Consider the following 24,389-nt stretch of genomic DNA (forward strand, 5'->3'; position numbering starts at 1 on the left):
TTACATCACTGGCGTCTTTGTTGTATTAACCAGCGGCTCCTAAGAAATGTACAGAATCTCCTACCCACCCACACCTGCTAGGTCATAATACACACTTTTTAAAATTTATTTTCTAATTGGTTATTTTATTTACTTTCATTTCAAATATTGTCCCACTTCCCAGTTTCCCTTCCTCAGCGCCCCCTATCCACCCCTCTTGTTACACAACTTTTCAGTGGTTCATATACTGAAAACTTTATTAGGAGTTGAAAGTTTAAGAATGAAATTTCAGAAATCCATTTAAAGAATAACTTGGCAATTGGGGAATTAGCACCGATAATTGGTTATTTTATCATTAGCATATTTTTAGAATAATGGGAATCCTTAGGGAATGTTTCTTTCTTGACATAGAGTACCTGAAAAACTTAAACTCAGGACAGAGCTTCACAACTGTTCAGGTGACTGTGAGTATGAAATTGAATCTTCTGAGGCACAAACTATTTGAATCCTGGAGGAAGATGACTTGAGACACAGACCAGGTTCAAAGGTACTGTTCCCAATGAGGTCTTGTCTTTTCAATACTAACTGTAGAATTCTGGGTTCATGATTCTCCAAATTCCAGCAATAATGCCATTTGTAAGTGGCAAATACAACTTAATATTGAGAATTTCAGAAGAGGTAAAGTGATCAAGTTTGTATCACATACTCACAACTGTTTAGAACTATATGGCCTAGAACAATCACTCTCAGAACTCAGGCAGAAGTGGGTGAATATACACATTCATTCTTTTAATTATCTCCATATTCTTAAAAGTACCAAAAATATCTATAATGTTGCAGACATGTATTACTGAGGAGACAGGCAAGCAAATCCAACTAGCCATCTATTTAGTAGTGGAATATATTTCCCAAGGAAATATGAGGTTCATAACTTACAACATTCTAAGCACATATACCAAAGAATAAATCTATTGCAAGATTTTGGAGAATCATACTACGTCAGACAGTCATAATTTTAGATGGTGTATAAAAAGAAATATATATTTATCAAATGACAGAGAAAAGGTACTTAGTGACACTCTTAGAAGTAGAATGAAGAGCATTCTAAAATGTAAGTGATGGCTAAGTTTAATAGAGTGTAGGAACTGTAAGTAGCCAAATGTGTCCATCACAGGAGGGATTGTATGCTTGAAGAATTTATAGCCTTCCAAACTATATTTTGGTTAGATACACAATTTGAAACACTCATATTTAAGTAGAACATTTTTTGGAGTTCTGTTTTTTGATAATCATTGTGGAACATAAGACATTTTGAGAGCAAAAATAATTTTCCGAGAAAAATATAAAATCTATAGACATTGGAATCAACTGAATTAGCAAAAACATTGTTGTGAAATATAAAGTGTTTACATGAAATCTTTGAATATTGAATATATAAAGTAGCATTGATGAGACTCAAAATTTTATGGTTGTGAATTTACACAAATATTTGTTTATTATTCAACATTACTGCAAATATTGGTATACTTCTGTATTTAGTATAATACAATGAATAAGCAATAATAAACAACTCTATTATAAAGTATATATTGCTTTGTCCTGCAACTTTTGCTTTATCTGTGATATGTATTTTATCACATATTTAGAACCCAGTTTTAATGAATATACATTAACAAGGAGGATTTAGGTTGTGGATTCTTTAAACCAGAGTACATGTCACTTTAATTTAATTGCTACAGTGACCTAAGGACATTTTATTTCCTTTGTAATTCAACAATATTTAGAGATATAATGGAGAGTAAGAGACACAGAGAGAGCAAGGAGAGAGGAAATGGGGACAGGGGAGAAACTTGGCAGAAACTGTCTGTGACCATGGTATTAGAATGATTTTACTCAGACTAAGGGCTCTCAAGTGGAAAACTAATTTGGTATTTCTAAAGCTTTCCAATTATTATTCTTAATATTTTCTGTGGTTTAGAGTTCTACATGCTGCTGCAGGACATTTCTTTTCATGAAATTTGTCATAGGATTAGGAGTTCTATATTAAATACATTTTAACAGATGAACAGTTTTAAGAATATTTTAATGGCTATATAAGCCACCAGTCTCTTTATAATAAAACAAATATACTAATATACTTCCAAATATACTAATGAACAATGAAAGAATAGCATGGGTTTAATGCAACTAAGTGTATAATTTGAACAGTTGATATAATATTAAAAGTCACTGATTCTAGAAATAGGATAACTACTTATTTATAGCATTTTGTGGTGATCTTAGAAGAGCCACAGATTAAACAGAATGTATTTTGCAAAGATTCAGTTCTCTCTTGGTAATAAGACTAATAATGAAACCAGAAAATGCAATAATTTTTGCTTTTCTTCATAAAAGAATGTTTACATATTTGCATTAGAAAATTTTCTTAATGCTGTTATCACCTAATGTGACTTTTATGTATAAGAACATTAGGACATGAGTTAAAATATACTTTATATTAATTTGTATTTTAGATCTGAATGAGATATTACTCTCTTAGAAATTAAATTACTAACTGGGCAGAGAAGACAACTCAAAGGGTATATGCTCTTGCCACACAATCATAGTGATCTGATTTTATCCTCCAAACCTGCATTGTGGAAGGAATAAAAATGCTGTCTAAAATTATTTTTTGTCTCTGTAATATGCAGCACAACATACCATAAACCTGTGATCTCAAGCTTTATATAAAGAACCATGTATCATAATTTTTTTATTATTTTAAATGTATTTTTAAAGGGAAATGTAAGCATCTGCCTGTGGTGTGTGTGTATATTATATAGAGAGAGATTCGAGAAGAAATCTTGGTATGGAGCAATATAAACTTGCAGATTTTCCCGATTTCATTATTTGTAATCTTTTAAGATACATGTTTCTCTTTTTAAAAGATATTCCTTAATACTGTGCTATACTGATTGTTATTTGTAAATTCTGAAATGACCCAGAATAGACAAAGTTTGCTTTAAGTATTGAATTTGTGTTTTAAATGCTATGACTTTATAAGTAATATACATTAACTAGATTATGACAAACCTGTCCATGAGTCTGCCAAGCTTTATTTATCTATTTATTTTTTTACCATATACAGTATTACAAAACACTGCTTTGGTAAGTTCTTCTATGATTAAATTTTTTTCTACAAGTTTTCTTGGAACTACTAGAAAAATTCAGTATATAAGGATTATTTGTATTTTATTAGATTGACTTCTGGATATTTGCTGGTAACTTTTTCATATTTTATGCCATTTGTATTTCATTGTTTTAATTTTAGAAATTCCATTGAAATATATCTCAATAAAAGGACACATAATAATAAAATAGGAATAAATAGTACATTGTTTGACATGCAAATACTAGCAAATACAAAGCTTGTGGTGAGGCACTTACATAAGACAAAGTAGACTTAGAATTGCACAACAGCAAAAGAAATATGTTATAGCTTAATGAGAAAAGGTGTGACTCAAGTTTACAAAATTAAAGTAAAAATATTAATATCACAAGTTTTAGTGCAGTTGTTACTGTACTTTGCATAATATGTATTGGAATAACACCAACAATGTCATCATACATATAAATAATTCAACAATATAGTTAAAATATAAACAACCAAGATATATATGCTTCAAAATAGTCAGTGTCTATTTTGGAACACTATAATTCTTGATATGTTTTAATACAATTTTTGAAATGTTCATAAAGCAACAGATATTTGGTCTGACAATAGTGTCAGATATAGATTTTATTTTATGAAGCAGAAAATGTTTCAATAATTTCATTATGTTCATGACTCCATTGTCCCAATAAGAATGTCTTACATTCCAGATTTTAATATATCTCAATTGTTACACAGCTGGATGAGATTGCTGAGCGTTTCTTTGCTCCAGTAGTGTCCATAGGATCTTCCAATACTGGGAAAGCTAGCCATTGATAATGAAACTTCCAGGACAAGCCAGATATGATATTTTCATGCACTTTTTTTCAACTACAGTATACCTTCATCAACCAGGTTATAGCATTGAGCTCTGAAGTATAACCAATAGTAATAAGAAGAGCTCATGATTTTTGCAGAAGTTGATAGGATCTCACTGGCTAGCAACACTGAAAGAAGGGTCCATTTCCCCAATATGGTTGGTGCGTAAAAGGAAAAGATTGTCATCCAGACACAGGAGACTGTTGCACATATTATCTCACAATAATTATGATGGTATATATAATTCCTGTGCAAGCTCAAAGACTGAAAGAGTATTTTATGGCTATTCCAATAGCAAGCTTTAGAAATATATGCTATTGCATGATTTAATGCTTTGCTCCTTTACAAATACTACCTAGAATTCATTACATACAAAAAGAACAATTGAATATTTGGGTTGTTTCATACCAAAGCATTAATAATGAAGGAATAGAGCTGCTAGAACATTTTCACAATTCTTTATGCAGAAACCTGTTGTCATTTGTCCAGGATAAACCCTGAGAAACATGACTGAAATGCATACAAGATATGTGTTCACACTTATAACATGGTATTAAGCTAGTTTCAAAGTTTCAAGGTTCTACATTTACTCCACAAACAGTTGGTGTGTGTTGCATCTAGCTACTCTTTGTCCACATTTGGTATTGCCACAGATTTTCAATGGCCACTATGATATACTTGTATGAAAATATTTCATTTTGATTTCATTGATGATTAATCTTTTAATTAATTATATTTTATTTACATTCCAAATATTATCCCCTCTTGGTTCTCCCTCCCAAAGTTCTTCAGAACAGTCTCCATCCTGTTTGCTTCAGAAAGGGTGTCCCCTTCTCCCTACCACCTGAGCATGCTACCTTTCTGGGGTTTCAAGTGCCTACAGGATCAGGTACACCCTGTTCATCTGAGGTCAGACAAGGCAGTCCTCTGCTACATATGTGCAGGGCACCTTGGACCAGCCTGTGCATGTTCTTTGGTTTGTGGCATAGGCTCTGAGAAGACTTAGGGGTCTAGGTTAGTTGACACTGTTGGTCTATCTATGGTAGTGCCATCCCATTTAATTCCTCCAATCCTTTCCCTACCTCTTCCAAAGTGGTCTCTGACCTCAGTCTAATGGTTGGCTGTAAGTATCTGCATTGGTCTCAGTCAACTGCTGGTAGAGCCTCTCAGGAAACAGTTATGCAAGGCTTCTGTCTTCAATCACAACATGGCATTAATAATACTGTCAGTGTTTGCTGAACACCCATGGATGCATCCCAAGTTGATGCATCACTGGAAAGTCTTTCTTCAAGTCTATGCTCCATTTATGTACCTGTATTTCTTTACTATTATTATTATTATTATTATTATTATTATTATTGGGTATTTATTTCATTTACATTCCCAATGCTTACCCAAAAGTCCTCCACACTCTCCCACACCCACTACCCCACCTACCCACTTCTACCTCTTGGCTCTGGTGTTCCCCTGTACTGAGGCATATAAAGTCTGCACGACCAATGGGCCTCTCTTTCCACTGATGGCAGACCAGGCCATCTTCTGATACATATGCAGCTAGAGACATGAGCTCTGGGGGTGGGGGGGTGGTACTGGTTAGTTCATATTGTTGTTCCACCTATAGGGTTGCAGATCCCCCCCAGCTCCCTAGCTACTTCCTCCAGCTACTCCATTGGGGGCACTGTGATCCATCCAACAGCTGACTGTGAGCATCCACTTCTGTGTTTGCTAGGCCGCAGCATAGTCTCACATGAGACAGCTATATCAGGGTCCTTTCAGCAAAATCTTGCTAGTGTATGCAATGGTGTCAGCATTTGGAGGCTGATTATGGGATGAATCGCCGGGTATGGCAGCCTTTAGGTGGTCCATCCTTTCCTCTCAGCTCCAAACTCTGTCTCTTTAGATCCTTCCGTGAGTGCTTTGCTCCCAGTTCCAAGATGGGGAAAAGTATCCACACCTTGGTCTTTGTTATTCCCAAGCTTTATGTGTTTCACAAATTGTACCTTATATCTTGGGTAGAGGATCATGTCCTACCTCTCCTGGGCATATATCCAGAAGATGTTCCAACCGATAAGAAAAATACATGCTCCAATATGTTCATAGTAGACTTATTTATAATAGCCAGAATCTGGAAAGAACCCATATGCCCCTCAACAGAGGAATAGATACAGAAAATGTGGTACATTTACACAATGGAGTACTACTCAGCTATTAAAAAGATGGATTGCCAGGATCAATATAAAAAAAATGGGTATCTTGCCAAAAGCAGTTTACAGATTCAATGCAATCCCCATCAAAATTCCAACTCAGTTCTTCAACGCATTAGAAAGGGCAATCAGCAAATTCATCTGGAATAACAAAAAACCTAGGATAGCAAAATCTCTTCTCAATGATAAAATAACCTCTGGGGGAATCACCATGCCCGAGCTAAAGCTGTACTAACAGAGCAATTGTGATAAAAAACTGCATGGTACTGTATAGTGACAGACAAGTAGACCAATGGAACAGAATTGAAGAACCAGAGATGAACCCACACACCTATGGTCACTTGATCTTCAACAAGGAAGCTAAAACCATCCAGTGGAAAAAAGACAGCATTTTCAACAAATGGTGCTGACACAACTGGCTGTTATCATGTAGAAGAATGCGAATTGATCCATTTCTATCTCCTTGTACTAAGGTCAAATCTAAGTGGATTAAGGAACTCCACATAAAACCAGAGACACTGAAACTTATAGAGGAGAAAGTAGGAAAAAGCCTCGAAGATATGGGTACAGGGGGAAAATTCCTGAATAGAATAGCAATGGCTTGTGCTGTAAGATCGAGAATCAATAAATGGGACCTCATAAAATTGCAAAGCTTCTGCAAGGCAAAAGACACCGTCAATAAGACAAAAAGACCACCAACAGATTGGGGAACGATCTTTACCTATCCCAAATTGGATAGGGGACTAATATCCAATATATATAAAGAACTCAAGAAGGTTGACTCCATAAAATCAAATAACCCCATTAAAAATGGGGCTCAGAACTGAACAAAGAATTCTCACCTGAGGAATACCGAATGGCAGAGAAGCACCTGAAAAAATGTTCAACATCCTTAATCATCAGGGAAACGCAAATCAAAACAAACGTGAGATTCCAACTCACACCAGTCAGAATGGCTCTAATGAAAAATTCAGATGACAGCAGATGCTGGCAAGGATGTGGAGAAAGAGGAACACTCCTCCATTGTTGGTGGGATTGCAAGCTGGTACAACCACTCTGGAAATCAGTTTGGCCCTTCCTCAGAAAATTGGACATAGTACTACTGGAGGATCCAGCAACACCTCTCCTGGGCATATATCCAGAAGATGTCCCAACCGGTAAGAAGGACATATGCTCCACTATGTTCATAGCAGCCTTTTTTTTATAATAGCCAGAAGCTGGAAAGATCCCAGATGCCCCTCAACAAAGGAATGGATACAGAAAATGTGGTACATTTACACAATGGAGTACTATTCAGCTATTAAAAAGAATGAATTTATGAAATTCCTAGGCAAATGGATGGACCTGGAGGGCATCATCCTGAATGAGGTAACACAATCACAAAGGAACTCACACAATATGTACTCACTGATAAGTGGATATTAGCCCAGAAACTTAGGATACCCAAGATATAAGATACAATTTGCTAAAGGCATGAAACTCAAGAACAAAGACCAAAGTGTGGACACTTTGCCCCTTCTTAGAATTGGGAACAAAACATCCATGGAAGGAGTTACAGAGACAAAATTTGGAGCTGTGACGAAAGGATGGACCTTCTAGTGATTGCCATATCCAGGGATCCATTCCATAATCAGCTTCCAAACGCTGACACCATTGCATACACTAGCAAGATTTTGCTGAAAGGACCCTGATATAGCTGTCTCTTGTGAGACTATGCTGGGGCCTAGCAAACACAGAAGTGGATGCTCACAGTCAGCTATTGAATGGATCACAGGGTCCCCAATGGAGGAGCTAGAGAAAGCACCCAAGGAACTAAAGGGAACTGCAACCCTATAGGTGGAACAACAATATGAACTAACTAGTACCCCGGAGCTCTTGTCTCTAGCTGCATATGTATCCAAAGAATGCCTAGTTGGCCTTCACTGGAGAGAGAGGCCCATTGGACTTGCAAACTTTATATGCCCCAATACAGGGGAATGCCAGGGCCAACAAGGGGGATTGGGTGGGTAGGGGAGTGGGGTGTGGGTGGGTGGGGACTTTTGGGATAGCATTGGAAATGTAAATGAGGAAAAAATAAAGAACCCAAGAGAAGGCACAAGAGTCAGAGATCCACTCATCTGCACACTCGGGAAACCCTTCGAAATATTATACTGAAAGCTATACTATATACACAGAGGACCTTGTGCAAACTCATGCACTCTCTCTGCATGTTCTGTCAGTCTCTGTGAGTTCATGTGACCTCTGCCCATGTTGATTTAGGGAACTTCATTTTTTGGTGTCTTTTATCCCTTCTCTCTCCTATGCTCATTTTGTCTCCTCTTCTGTGAGGATCTTTGAGCTTCGAGAGATGGGGTTTGATGAAGACATCTCCTTAAGGGCTGAACAGTCTAAGGTTTCTCACTCTCTAAGTAATTCCTGGTGGTGGGTCTGTATATTTGTTCTCATCTGCTATAGGAGGAAGCTTCTCTGATGATGACTAAACAAGGCCACAGTGCCCACTCTTGAACCTTCAAAACCCACAAGTATAGCTCTAATAAAAAACTGATTAAAGTCAAGTGTTGGTGACATAAAGTATAGGTAATTCAGTCCTGACATTAAGAGTAATCAAAGACAGTTCAAGATGACATTTTAGTTTCTAAAGTGGCTATAATATATACCTTTAAAAACTCAATACAGACACAGCAACATTCTGGTAACAAATACTCTCAAATGAAACAGCTAGACAGTCACTTTTATGCTTATATCACTTATGGCTCTTTGCCCTTGGATAATTTTAGGCTTGACTTCCTGTGATAACAAAGGTATATATGCGACTTTCATTTCTAACTACCTGTGGACTTGTTATGTGTGTACACTGGGATTTCTTTTCTGATGACCTGACTGGCTGTTACTGTGGAATTCTTGACATTCCTAGTAAAAAGTATTAGAAAATTATTTAATGTTTGGTATAACTGTCATAAATATGTATTTTTCAAAAAAAAAACCAAACAAACAAAAAAAAAAAAAAGAAAGAGGGCTATAGTTTTAAATGTAGATGATGTTCTCATTAACATTTGTTTTAAGTTTTAAAACTTTTTTATGTACCAACAGATACACACTGACACAGGACACACACACACATGCACACACACACAAACACACACACACATACACACAGACACACAGACACACACACACACATACACACACACACAAACACGTTCTGATTAATATCATGTTCATCATCCTCTGTCTAGTATTCCCTTTTACAATCCCTTGTTCCTACAGGTTTCTTTTCAACATTTGTGACATTTTCTGTTTTGTTTATGAATCATCTACATTAACTATGTCATCTGTGTGTCCTTAAGATTAGAAATATACATTGGAGTATGGGGATCTTATTAGTAAGAAAAAGTGAGTATAATGGCTGTCCATTTCAGATTTTTTTGTACCTTATAGCTCAGTGGGAATTTATGCCCCTTGGTCTTGCAAACTTTATATGCCCCGGTATAGGGGAACAACAGGGCCAAGAAGTGAGAGTGGGTGGGAAGGGAAGCAGGACAGGGTGTAGGGCATAGGGGACTTTCGAGATAGCATTTGAAATGTAAATGAAGAAAATATCTAATAAAAAACTGAAGAAAAAAGTTTTTAGCTTCTTTAATCCCTCCCATAATTCAACAATAGGGGTAACCTACTTCAGTTCAATGGTTGGGTGTAAGTATTTGCTTTTTTACAGTCAGCTGCTGATAGGTCCTCTGCCAGTCTAATCTGTAAGCGCAGCATAGCATCAGTAATACTGTCAGGCCTTGGTGCCCTCTTAAGATATGGATTCCAGATTGGGCTAGGATTTGGCCACCTTTCCTTCAGTCTCTTATCCGTTTTTGTCCCTGCAGTTCTTTTAGACAGGAACAGTTCTGGGTTAGAAATTTTGTCTGTGGGTTTGTAATCCTGTCCCTCTGTTTGAGGTCCTGTCTATTTATTGACCTTAGACACTTTGAGTTTTCCCCCTCCCCAATGTTGGGCATTTTGGCTAATGCCACCCCAATTGAGTCCTTAGAGTGTCTCACCTCCTGGGTTTCTGGTACTTTTATAGAGGGTCCTACCATCTCCTACCTCCTGAGGCTACTTATCTCTATTCATTGTCTTGGCACTCTGGCCTTCACTCCTCTTCCTACTTCCATATCTGATCTTGTTTCAGTTTTTCATATCTATATTTTTATATTTTAATGACTAAACTCTAATTTAATTTGTGTATACAATGATTAATTGGTTCACATTTCAATAGGATAGAGGATAATAATTAAACTTCCCCTAATTAATGCATATCTGCACTGCAATTGTTCTTAATTCAGGACATGTAAATGGAAAGAGAAAAACTGCTTTCAGTCTGTTTCTCTAATTTTAATATGTGAATATAGAAAAATTTTCCTTTGTGTGAATATCAATATGAACTAACAGCAACAAAAAGATTTTCCAGGCTTCTTTCTTATTCCTAGCAATAATTATTTCCTTACACTGTAAATTATAAAAATATCTCACTCGGGATATTTTCTAGTTCCAGGCATTTTCCTAAGAATTTCATGAATTCATTGTTTTTAATATCTGAGTGCTACTCTTTTGTGTAAATATACTACATTTTCTTCATCCATTCCTCTATTGAAGAACATCTGGGTTCTTTCCAGCTTCTGGCTATTATAAATAAGGCTGCTATGAACATAGTGGAGCATGTGTCCTTGTTATATGTTAAAGCACTTTTGGGGTATATGTCCAGTAGTACTGTAACTGGGTCTTCAGGTATAACTAATCCTTATTTTCTCAGGAACTGCCAGCCTGATTTCCAAAGTGGTTTTTATCACCTTGCTGCCGGACCATCAATGGAGGAGTGTTTCTCTTTTTCTCCATCAAGCCAACATCTGCTGTCACCAAGATTTTGGTCTTACCCATTCTAGTTGGTATGAGGTGGAATCTCTGGGTTGTTTTGATTTGCATTTCCCTGATGACTAAGGATATTGAACATTTCTCAGCCATTCAGGATTACTCGGTTTAGAATTCTCTATTTAGCTTTATACTCCACTATTTAATAGGTTATTTTTTTCTCTTGATAATAGGTTATTTTTTCTCTAGAGTTCTTTGTATATTTTGGATATTAGTACACTAAAGGATGTAGGGTTGGTAAATATCTTTTCTCAATGTCTGTTGCTGTTTTGTCCTATTGACAGTGTCCTTTAACTTACAAAAGCTTTTCAATTTTATGTGGTCTTATTTTTCAATTGTTGATCATATAGCATAAGCCATTGGTGTTCTCTTCAGGAAGGTTTGCCCTGTGCCCAAGTATTTGAGGCTCTTCCCATGTTCTCTTCTATTAGATTTAGCATATCTGGTTTTATGTGAAGTTTCTTGATTCACTTGGACTTGAGCTTTGTACAAATAGATAAGAATGGATAAATTTACATTCTGCTACATGCAGACTGCCAGTTGAACCCACACCATTGGATGAAAATGCTATCTTTTCCCCATTGGATGGTTTTAGCTTCTTTGTTAAAAATTAAGTGACTATAGGTGTGTGGGTTTAATTCTGGTTCTTCAGTTCTATTCCATTGATCTACCTGCCTGTCTCTGTAACAATACCATGCAAATTTTTATCACTATTGCTCTAAAGTATAGCTTGAGGTAAGGGATGGTGATTCTTCCAGTAGTTCTTTTAATGTTGAGAATAGTTTTCACTATCCTGTTTGTTTGTTTGTTTGTTTGTTTGTTTGTTTTTTATATTCCAAATGAATTTGAGAATTGTCTTTCTAACTCTATGAAGAATTGAGTTGGAATTTTCGTGGGGATTGCATTGAATCTGTATTATTAAAACCCATTTATCCTTTAAGTAGAGGAAGACTACTGATTTGTTTGAGTTAATTTTATATCCAGCCGCTTTGCTGAAATTGTTTATCTGGTGTAGGAGCTCTCTGGTAGAAATTTTGAATTCACTTAACTGTCATATCATCTGCAAATAGTGATATCTTGTCTTCCTCCCTCCGAAATTGTATCCCTCTGATCTCCTTTGTTGTCTAATTATTCTTATTAGAACTTTGAGTAGTATATGGACTAGATATGAATCCTGAATTCCTGATATCTCCAATACTTTTAACATGAAGGGGTGTTGTATTTTGTCAAAGGCTTTTTCAGCATGAAATGAGATGATCATGTAGTCTTTTTCTTTGAATTTGTTTGTATAGTTGATTATATTGATGCAATTTTGTACACTGAAGCATCCATACATTCCTGGGATGAAGCCTACTTGATCATGGTGGATGATCATATGGATATGTTCTTGGATTAGGTTTGCAAGAATCTTATTGAATATTTTTGCATAAATATTTCTAAGGGAAATTGGTCTGTACTTCTCTTAATTCATTGTGTCATTTATTTTGTTGCTTATGTATCAGTGTAACTGTGGGTTCATTGAAGAATTGGGTAGTGTTTGTTCTGTTTCTATTTTATGGAATTGTTTGAAAAGTATTGGTATTAGATCTTCTTTGAGGTATGGTTGAATTCTGCACTAAACAAATCTGGCCTAGGCTGCTTCTGGTTGGGAGACTTTCTAATGAGTGCTTCTATTTTCTTGGGGGATTTGGGTTGGTCTATATGGTTTATCTGATCCCAATTTAACTTCCGTACCTGACATTTGTCTAATAAAGCATCCATTTTATCCATGTTTGCCAATTTTGCCGAGTATAGACCTTTGTAGTAGGAGCTGAATATTTTTTAATTTCCTCAGTTTTTCTTTTGCTGTGGTGGGAGAACTGGGTTCTGGTGATGCCCATGTAATTTGACTTCTGCTGCTTATGGTCATACATTTGCCTTTCACCATCAGGATATCCCAGATATTTATTGATCTGGGTGACTTATGGAGTTTGCCTCTTTGTCCCTGGGTTGCTTCAGACCTTCTGGTTGGCTTACAGCCCTTCTGTATTAGAGCACCTGTCAGGCCTTCCTACTCAGTGTTCTTCACTGGGGCAAAGAAGCTTCTGATCTGTTGCCCTGGTTGCAGTAGATCTCCTTGGAGGCCTTCAGACTGTTGGGTCTTCTGTGAAGCGGTCAAGCTTTTGATGAACTGTGTTGAGTACAGCCGATCCTTAACTTCTTGGAGTGTAGCCGATTCTCAAGTGCTCTGAATGCAGATGGTTCTCAACTTCTCAACTGCTGAGTACAGTGGGTCCAACTGCTCTGAGTACAGGGGGCCCCCAACTGGTCTGAGAGCATTCGGTAAGCTAGGATGTTTCAGGATATGGAGTCTTCATGGGAACAGACTAACTAGGGGTCTGTCACAGCAACAAGAACCAGGAGGAAGGGCTCAACATTATTTTCTTAAAGAAACAATTCAGAATAGATGCTTTGTAAAATAATGCTCATGAGCATTGTTAGAATTTCAGTGGTTTCCACAATATTTTCGTTGAAGTTTGCCATAGCTCTTTTAGGACTATGTGTAATACATCAAAGATTCCATGGAACCTGCCAAGGGAAAAAAGTAATCAATAGTTCTGGTTAGCTAGAGAGCATTCAATTTGTCACAATTAACAGCATGTCAAGCTGCCCTTAGTGTACAAGAGTGGCACTGAAATTATGGCGGTAACTAAATATATGTGATTAGACTTAAGACATGTTCCATACTAAGCCTGATAGTATAAACCCAAACCACTAATCATGCATCCTGAAACTGTACATCATAGAGAAGAACCTACTTGCACCAATTTCTTTAACAACTATAATTTTATTTTGTATTTAAGCAAGAAAGTTTAATTTGGTTTAAGTTTTATGCATTTTCATGGAGGAGCAAATTCTGTTGTTTGGTTTCACAGGATATTTGCCTTTTTAAAATTAATTTATTTTTTACACTTCATATTTTATTTCCCTCCACCCTGGATCCACCCTCCAACTAACAGCAATAATTATAAATGTATTTGAAATAATCTTGCATCTTCAGGTAGGATTATCTCATTACTCTCATCACAGAATCTTCTTTCATTAATAGATGGAGGTTATTATAGAAAGGCCCAACTGGGCAAAACTGAAGATAATTAAATCTAAGTTCTCCAGCCCCAACTGATGAATCTGGGGCATGACATCTACACCTGAGGACCAGGGAGCATAACAAAATATGTTTGGAAAGAATATAAAAAGCAAATGACCAGCAAATGTGCTGTGAAATAGTACCCTGTATTATGACAGGGAAGCAAGACCTATAAAATATTGAGACTTATGTTTACCGTACCAAGACAAGCACAATGGCAACAACACACATGCAACTAGATGGGAAATCTCATGAGTTTTTACCAGATATGAAGAGCTTCCAGCTGTTAATAGCTGATAAGAAAGGGAGAATCAGACTTCTCCAGGATTGAGTTCTCTGATAGTTACTCCAGTCCCAGTGTTTAGCCCTAAATTCACATAATCAACACTAAATGGTTTTACAGGATATGTATGAATAAATGCTTATATGCTTGTATATATATGGAATGATTATGAGAGGACATTGAATTCAGATGAAGTGTTGGATGGGAGAGATGTGAGTGGGAATGATGAATAGTGTACTTATGTATAAAATTACCAAACACTTTAAATTAAATATAAAATATAATATTCTGTTGGGGCTTGAAAATCTGAATAAAGTCAGTGTCAATGAGTAAAAGTGACTGACAATCTGAAAGCAGAACCTTCCTGAAAGTGATAGCTAAATTATTCCAAACTCTCCAGAAATAACAGAGCTCTTGCTTTTTTCAGATTTTCATGTTTAAATGTTTTCTAGAAAACAATTTTCCACAAATACATAAGACACTATTATGAATACACTTTCTTGGTTTTATTTTCATACATGTAAATATGTGCTTTCACTATTCTTCCCTTCAATCTTCTGCAATAGCCCCTTGTCAGTTCCTAACATTTTTGTATATTTTTGGTTTTGTTTCTTTCTTTTTCTGTTTTGTTCTGTTTAGCTATCCACTAAGTTTAAACAGGGTTTCATTATGGCTACAGTTATCAAATTTAAAGGCACTATGTTAAAATAAAGATAACCATTTAAAACAAAACTAATTTTAAATGCTACTTAATCCCTTTTATTTTCTTTCCATTAATTGCAACCACTAGGATGTGAGGAAATACTTTCAGAATCCTGAGGTCAATTGAATATTCTTTATTCTTCGTAAATATTTTCTATGTTTTATTTTATAATATTTGATAAGAGTTTCATAGTAGTCTATTGCAGTATTTCCAGCCATCTCTCTCAACACTCTAACTCCTCCTACATTCCCCCACTACCTCTAACATTAATGACCCTTTAATAATAATTGTGGAAGCACATATAGTCATGTATGGATGCACATATGTATGTGGGTATATATGTATAAACACCTATATTTAACTATATATAAATTCTGGGTCAATTTTGTTCTCCTAGATATGTGTTTAACCAAAACAGCTCTCTTTCAGTGGATAAACTAACAGGTGACTCACCCCTGAGTGAGTCTGATCCTCTAAGTCTCAGAAGTCAATTAGTCTTTAATTATCTTTAGTTTTTTTCTAAATATTGAAACCTGTGAATTGTGTTAGAGAGATGGCTTAGAAGATAAGAGCACTGACTGCTCTTCTCAAGGTCCTGAGTTCAAATCCAGCAACCACATGGTGGATAACAACCATCCATAATAAGATCTGACACCCTTTTCTGGTCTGTCTGAAGACAGCTATATTGTACTTACATGTAACAATAAATAAATCTTTAAGAAAGCAAGAAAGAAAGCAAGAGAGAAAGAGAGGAAGAAACCTGTGGCTTTTCTCTCATCCATGTTAGCATGATAGCTGCTGTGATTATTGAGCTACTTTTACAGAGGATAGATGTTGGTGAGAGTTCATAGCTGCAGCTTCCCTGTTAAATATAAGAGATTTCTGTTTTATAGCCAACTTCCTGATATGCTGAGTAGTACAAATCTCCTTCTTTCCCTCCATAGATTTCAAATTTCTCTGAGCCATGGGTACTGTATTTGTGGTAGATAGGGCACGAAAAGTTTCCTATCTCCTAAAAGTACTGCATGATTTCAGGTGTAAAATGTTTGTCCTATTCTCTCCTGTGGATGTCACGTGGTTGTAAAGTATTAAAAGTACTTTTTCCATTATCTTTGTTTGCCCACATGTGTTTTTAAGAAGAAACTCAATATCTTTTCCTCCTAAGAGGTACTGTGGTTTATAAATTCAACCTGCATTTAATAATCCCTACAGTGGATGGAACATTGTTTTATTAACAGAACACTGTTGGGTTGTTGTTGTTGCTATTTTCCTGTACTTTGGCATGCATGTTTTAATGAAAACACTACAAGTTCCCAGTCTCTTAAAAAGTACTGCATTAGCACATTTGTAAACTGTTATTCCTAAATTGTACAAAGGATGTACTAGCAACCTGCCCACATGGTTTTTAAATATGAACGTTAATATCATTTTCATAGTAATGATTAGGGTTTGGGTATAGTTTGTGTTTCGGTTTAGGTTTAATTTAGGGCAGGGGCTAGAGTTATGGTTAATATATAGGTTAGCGTAAGGGTAAGTATAATGGTTTTGGTTAGGGATAGGGTTAGGCTAATGGTAAGGGTTAGGGGAAGTCTTAGCTTTAGAATAAGGTTTGAGGTGTGGGTTAATGTAAGGGATAGGGTTAGAAGTAGGGTTAGGGTTGAAGATAGGTTAAGGTTAAGAATTAGGGTTAGGGTTAGAATGAGGGTAAGGATATGAGCTAGGGTTAAGATTAGGATTGAATTTAGGGGTAGATTTAGGAATAGGTTTAGGGTAAGGGGTAGGGTTAGGTTTGATGTAGGGTAGGGATAGTAGTAGTTGTAAGTGCAGGGGTAGGTGTACTGTTAGGGTCAATTTCAGGATCAGGGTAAGGGTAAAGTGATGAGCAAGGGTAAAGTAAACATAAGAATAAGTGTACTTTTAGTTACATATTGCTTATCTAATTATTATAAGTCATGTAATAGTTTAACACTAAATTTCATATGTAACAATTGTATAGTGCATTGCAAAAGTGAATTAAAAACATTTAAAATGTAAGTCAATATCTTCAAAATGACTGTGAACCATCATGGCTTAACATAAAATAAGTAAACACAGAATTGGATTTCTTGATAATTGTACTGGCTATTTTTGTGTCAACTTGACACAGCTGGAGTTATCACAGAGAAAGGAGCTTCAGTTGAGGAAATGCCTCCATGAGATCCAACTGTAAGGCATTTTCTCAATTAGTGATCAAGGGGGAAAGGCCCCTTGTGGGTGGGACCATCCCTGGGCTGGTAGTCTTGGGTTCTATAAGAGAGTAGGCTGAGCAAGCCAGGGGAGGCAAGCCAGTAAAGAACATCCCTCCATGGCCTCTGTATCAGCTCCTGCTCCCTGACCTGTCTGAGTTCCAGTCCTGACTTCCTTTGGTGATGAACAGCAGCATGGAAGTGTAAGCCGAATAAACCCTTTCCTCCCCAACTTGCTTCTTGGTCATGATGTTGTGCAGGAATAGAAACCCTGACTAAGACAAATTGGTACCAGCAGAGTGGGGTATTCCTGTGACAACCTGACCATGTTTGGGGGAGGACTGTGGAAGGACTTTGGAACTTTGGGCTTGAATATCCATTCGTTGCTAAGAGCTCTGTCAGATGTTCTGTAGGAGCTTGGAAGATAATGCTGAGAACAGTGCAGAAGATGGAGGCCTGGTTTGTGAAATTTCAGGGGGAAAATTAAAGACTCTCTTCAGGGCCATTGCTGTTTTTATTGTGAAGATTTTGTAGTTCTGGTTAGCTGGGGCTGAAGAATCAGCTGTGATTAACAAGATACCAGAACTACTAAAGCAAAAACTTTGCATTACTGGGACTATTGATGCTGGTTAGCTGGAGCTAAGAAATTAGCGGTGATTAAGAAGAGACTAGCATCGTTGAGGTGACATCTTCTGGGAAGTGTTTTCTGAAAGCACAAAGAGGCTGTGTTCCAGAGATAGGCAAGGTTGTACTCCTTCTGCAGTGGGACTTGGTAATGTGTAAGGGTCACCCAGGTGGTACTGGTTTTGAAGGCATGAAGGGGTCACACAGCAGCTCAGGCTCGGCACTGTGAGAGGCCATGGAAGGCCATTGGTGAAGGTGCAGCCCCAGTTGTAATTGAAGGCCCAGGACTGAAGGGGTCATGCAGTGTTTTGGAGATTCCAGTACCACGAGATGACCACCAAGAGCAGCAGCAGCAGTGGAGTACAGGCATCTGGAGCCCAGAGGACGACGTGTGTGCTACAAAGGGCATGGCTGGAGAAGTGACCCAAGCCCTTGGAGGAGCCCAGAAGATCGTGAGTTGGATCCCAGACGTTGGACGGTTGGAGATTGATTTTTGCTTTGATTGTGACTGTGCCCTGATATTTTCCCTCTCGAAGGAAGAAACTGTTTTAGTGGAGCCCACAGTTAAGAGACTTTGGATTTTAAAAGAGATGGATATTTTAAAGAGATTGAAATTTTAAGAATATGTAAAGACTGTGGGACTTTTAAAGTTATTTAGATCTTGGGGATGAATAAGAATGTAAGGGTTGAGGCTTACTAGTGATGTGTTTGTGTGTCAAGTTGACAAGGGGTCAATTGTACTGGCTATTTTTGTGTCAACTTGACACAGCTGGAGTTATCACAGAGAAAGGAGCTTCAGTTGAGGAAATGCCTCCATGAGATCCAACTGTAAGGCATTTTCTCAATTAGTGATCAAGGGGGAAAGGCCCCTTGTGGGTGGGACCATCCCTGGGCTGGTAGTCTTGGGTTCTATAAGAGAGTAGGCTGAGCAAGCCAGGGGAGGCAAGCCAGTAAAGAACATCCCTCCATGGCCTCTGTATCAGCTCCTGCTCCCTGACCTGTCTGAGTTCCAGTCCTGACTTCCTTTGGTGATGAACAGCAGCATGGAAGTGTAAGCCGAATAAACCCTTTCCTCCCCAACTTGCTTCTTGGTCATGATGTTGTGCAGGAATAGAAACCCTGACTAAGACAATAATCTACTTAGGAAAAGAGCAAGATGCACTGAGATGCTGTGGATATACATGCATATAGGTCCTAAAATGACAGTGGGTCTAAATAATTACCAATATACCTCTTTTAAAACTGGATATAAATCTGAGCAGAGACATCAACTTCTGTTCAAATATAACCATCTTTTACAGTATAGAATATTTCTCTTTCCTTCTCTTCCATCTGGTTAAAAAAAATGGATTGGAGAATGTGAGTAGTGATAGGAAGAATTTAGCTTGTAAGTCACTAAGCTTTATTTCTATAAAGCTGGTACCCAGAGCCTCTTGATGTTCCCCTAATTGGATGACATGAAAATTTTATATACTATGCAGGTATAATACTCTGATTAAAAATAATAATGAAAATAACCTCCTGCTTATTAAAAATCTACCAAAATTCCCCTTTCTCTTCTGATTCTCAATTGTGTGATGTAATCAAGTGGAAAAATTTAAGCTTTTTTTTAAAAGAAGAATTTATTAAAAGCAGATGAAACACATTGCCAAGATAAAGATATCTGCAAATGGTATTACCTAAGGTAAATTATACTGAAGAAAAAAATGCAAAAAGCAGGAGAAGCATCTACTATACAGTACTGTGAATTTTTAATTTTACTGACAGGTACCCCATGCACAAAATAATATAACAGAGTCACAAAATTATTTTATTTGGAAATTTTTATCTAAGGAATAAATAAAATTACGTTTCACTCCTTGCTTAATCAACAAAAAAATGGTAGACTATAACATTCTGTTATATTCATTTTCACTGTTGAATTTAGAAATATTTCCTTAGGTTTTTGAAAATTTCACATGTTATGTTTACAGCCTCTATTCACTTTTTGCAGGTACATCCCCTTTTCTATTCATATAACTTTGTGTCTTATTTTTAATTCCCCTCATATAAAGCACAATTATTGGGACATACACATTTTTGACTATTTGGCCTTCCACTGGAGATTGGTTGATTTTTTCAGGAGTTATACAGTTAAAGAAAACTGACCCACCACCATCTCTTTTTTTTTTTTTAATTAATTTATTTATTTATTATATGTAAGTACACTGTAGCTGTCTTCAGACACTCCAGAAGAGGGCGCCAGATCTCGTTACAGATGGTTGTGAGCCACCATGTGGTTGCTGGAATTTGAACTCTGGACCTTCGGAAGAGCAGTCGGGTGCTCTTACCCACTGAGCCATCTCACCAGCCCCCCCCTTTTTTTTTATTTATTTATTATATGTAAGTACACTGTAGCTGTCTTCAGACACTCCAGAAGAGGGAGCCAGATCTCGTTGTGGATAGTTGTGAGCCACCATGTGGTTGCTGGGATTTGAACTCTGGACCTTCGGAAGAGCAGTCGGGTGCTCTTACCCACTGAGCCATCTCACCAGCCCCCCACCATCTCTCAGAAGCTATCAACAGTCAAATGCTTCTAATAGTTATAAATTCTGTAGGTATAACTTCAAAATAACTTCTCTTCTCCATTTCAATTTTTCCTCCTGTTTGGGCTTACATATGTCTTGAAGATTCTGTCATATCTCACTGAGCTTTGGACCCTGTAACTCACAATAATAACAATAAATAGAATACACTGATATACCCACTGGTGCAAGAGTTGCATAAAGTTTTGGGGAAAACAACCTCTTATTAATTAAAATTAAAACCCACCTCACAAGAAAAAAATATATATGCCACCAAAACCAAATCATGAAACTCTCTGTAGGAGGTATTGGACCATATAAATGAATTTATATAATATTTTGTTATTGAATTACTTGATAAAGCATATTCTTTTATAATAGTGTTTGAAAAGTCCTGTATATTAGTTCTTGTCTTCATTATAGTGCCACTTTTTACTTAGTGTCAAATAATATTTCAGTGTCAAAACATACTTCTTCAAAATTAGTCTAATATTCATGTTGACATTTTAATTATATCTTTCTCTGGTTATGATAATCACTGAAAAATGTGGGACTTATTTACTTTTTCAAATTATTTTAATATTATTTATGTGTACAAAAGCACTACAAAAATAACAATTCCTAAGAGTATCATCTGCTATATACCCATCATTATGAAAAGGAAAATGGGGGAGGGAAATAACATTTGAAATGTAAAGAAAATATCCATTAAAACTAATAAAATATATTGTATTAGCTAACAACATCATTGATAAATAATGGGAGTGAAAATGAATACTTTATCTTTAAGTACTTACTATGTAACCACTACTGAAGACTCTGTACCTCTCAAGAACTGTTTTGCAAACCAGAATCCCCCTCCCAGTAGCACCAGGTGTTCACTACCTAATATCTAAATTTCACATTTGAATAGTTAAAAAATTGTGTATCTCAAAATTATAAAAATGGGATTGTCTAAAAAGAAGAATCATGGAGATCTCTTCGTAAAATAAGGTTCTGGATGAATTATTCACTGTTTTTTAGGGAAAGCTTGCTTCCTCAACACAGAAAGCCATGTTTTTATACTAATACCCAATTCAGAAACATTGCTTTGAAATCACAAAATTTTGAAAACTGTAATACAGTGGTGGTGTTTTCTATAAAATTCCTTCTTAATGTTTAAGTATCTGTTTAAAAATAATAGTAAAAATATTTTATTTAACAAAGATGATACAGTAAAGGCAATTATATACAGGGCTAAGGAGTTCTAAGGCAGATAATTTATATAGTACTTTGTGTTCAGGGGAAAGAAAAAATCTTCATCCTAACAGCTTTACTATACTTTCACTACTTCAGGATCAGAATGGAGGACATGACATCAAGAAACCACTGCACAGTGACTGAATTCATCTTGGCTGGGCTCTCAGAGGAGCCAGAACTCCAGCTGCCACTCTTCCTCCTCTTCATAGGAATCTATCTGATCACTGTGTCTGGGAACCTGGGCATGATCACACTGATTGGGCTCAGTTCCCACCTGCACACACCCATGTATTATTTCCTCAGCAGTCTCTCCTTGATTGACTTCTGTCAGTCAACAGTGGTTATTCCTAAAATGCTCATGAGCTTCCTGACAGAGAAGAACATCATCTCCTACTCTGGATGCATGGCTCAGCTCTACTTCTTCATCACTTTTGGCATTTCAGAGTGCTATACATTAGCTGCAATGGCATATGATCGCTATGTTGCCATCTGTAACCCCTTGCTTTACAATGCAACTATGTCCTCTCAGATTTATACTTCTCTGATTTTAGGGGTGTATATTTTTGCTGTGATCTGTGCATCTGTAAACACAGGCTTCATGAATAGGATTAAGTTCTGCAAATCAGATAAGATTAACCACTATTTCTGTGATTTTCTTCCCCTCCTGAAGCTTGCATGTTCTGATATCTATATCAACGAAATGTTGATTTTATCTTTTGGTACAGTGAATATCTGTGTCCCATTGCTAACTGTTATTACTTCCTACATCTTCATCATTGCCAGCATCCTCCGTATTCGCTCCAGTGAGGGCAGATCTAAAGCCTTTCGTACTTGCAGTTCCCACATCTCTGCTGTTGCTGTCTTCTATGGTTCTGCTGCATTCACATACTTACAGCCATCATCAGTGAGTTTGATGGACCAAGGGAAAGTGTCCTCTGTGTTTTATACTACTGTTGTTCCCATGCTGAACCCCTTGATCTACAGCCTGAGGAATAAGGATGTTACAGTTGCACTGAAGAAAATACTTGAAAGAAAAAAATTCATGTGACCAGATAAAGAATAGTTCTTAGAGGAAAATTATCTAGAGTACATCAATTAACTTGATCCTATTTATTTTACCTTACCTGTCATTATTATTGCTTATTTGCTAGGATTCTTTGATAACTTTTACTATTACAATTTTCAACTTTAAATTTCAAGTACCTAATATCTCATAATTTTTAAGTATCAAAAATGTAAAAAATTAGAAATTAAAACATGGATCCTTATGCCCGTCGGTGATAGCCCATCATGGTTTATAAGTTTTTATTCACATTTGTAAACATTAATTTAAATTGATAAAAATCATTCTTAATTACAACAAAATATTATTTTATTCATTCTCAATGCTTTTTTGAGAATCTCATATGTAAGTTCCATAATTACATCATTTTTCTCATTTCTGTCCAGCCATTCCCATGAACCCCCTGCTCTCTTACAAATAAGTGGACTGTTTTCCTTTCACTTCTATATACCCATAGAAAGACTGACTCTCTTATCCATAATTGTGAATGTCCCTATTTCTCCATCTAGGAATGGGCTCCCTGAGATTTCCCCCAACTACATTGGTATGTTATATGATTTTTGTTTTTTGTTTTTTGTTTTAGTGTTTTGATTTTTTTTTTTGTTGTTGTTTGTTTGTTTTGTTGTTGGGGTTTTTTGGCTCTTTTTGAGGAGACTATATTTTTGAAATATCCAGTTTCATGTTTCTGCCATGCATTCAAGACACCTTATTACATAGACTTCATTGTACTCTAGTTATTAGAATATGTAGTTTCCTTCCAAAATGTTCTCTCTCTTTTAAACAGGAAGTTAGTGTTGTGGATGGATGAGTGTGGCTCTTCACCCCACAATCAGTTATTCTATCTATTTAGACAATTTATGGAGTTCTGTAATTGTATCCATCTCATATAAAAAGAGTTATAGTTATCTGTGGATAACTCAGTAAGAACTATGTATGCAGTTAGAAATTATGCTAGTTTGTGTAAGTGACACTATTAGATTCTCCTCTAGGTTCCATAATCTCAGCAGAAACTCATAGTTGACTATGTTTATAGAACCAGGCATTAAATTTCCCCTACTGAGTCAACCTTAAGAATAATTTGATAGCTATTGTTATTTGTTGTGATGTAACTGGCACTATTGTACCTTAAGCTATTACTTGGCTTGCTGGTTATCACTGTGTTTCATGGATGTTGCAACTAGATATAATAAATGGTTTGTACCCTTGTCACCTTGGATTTTACTACTTATTGTTATGAAATCTAGTTCCCGGGGAGAAGACTTCAAAGTCAAATCCAGTTTGATTTATATGTGCTCTGTGCCAAAATCATCTGATATCTTTAGTTGCTTTCAGTTTCTGGGAAGCAACTAAGGACAATAACAATTTCATATAATATTTGGGGACATTTGTATTTTTGTGTGTGTGTGTTCAAGTAAACATAGAATTTTGTTTTCTGATAAATTTTTCAAACGTAAT

At 36.4% G+C, this 24,389-nt stretch overlaps 1 protein-coding gene across 1 annotated transcript; it reads left to right on the forward strand.

Annotated features, from left to right (window-relative positions):
• The first annotated feature begins 443 nt into the window (after positions 1–443).
• On the forward strand, positions 444–22,919 carry LOC110301940 (olfactory receptor 8G18-like). The gene is made up of 2 exons (XM_085828254.1): positions 444–526; positions 21,968–22,919. The coding sequence occupies exon 2, from the start codon at positions 21,975–21,977 to the stop codon at positions 22,917–22,919; it is 945 nt and encodes a 314-aa protein (XP_085684380.1). The 5' UTR covers positions 444–526; positions 21,968–21,974.
• Positions 22,920–24,389: the final 1,470 nt, after the last annotated feature.

This window comes from Mus caroli, unplaced genomic scaffold (genome assembly GCF_978045245.1).
Source record: "Mus caroli unplaced genomic scaffold, Mus_caroli_1 scaffold_11, whole genome shotgun sequence".
Taxonomy (NCBI): domain Eukaryota; kingdom Metazoa; phylum Chordata; class Mammalia; order Rodentia; family Muridae; genus Mus; species Mus caroli.

What these genes read in the sequence shown, in the direction of transcription:
- LOC110301940 (XM_085828254.1), top strand. Translation starts at nt 21,975, where the DNA reads ATGGAGGACATGACATCAAGAAACCACTGCACAGTGACTGAATTCATC.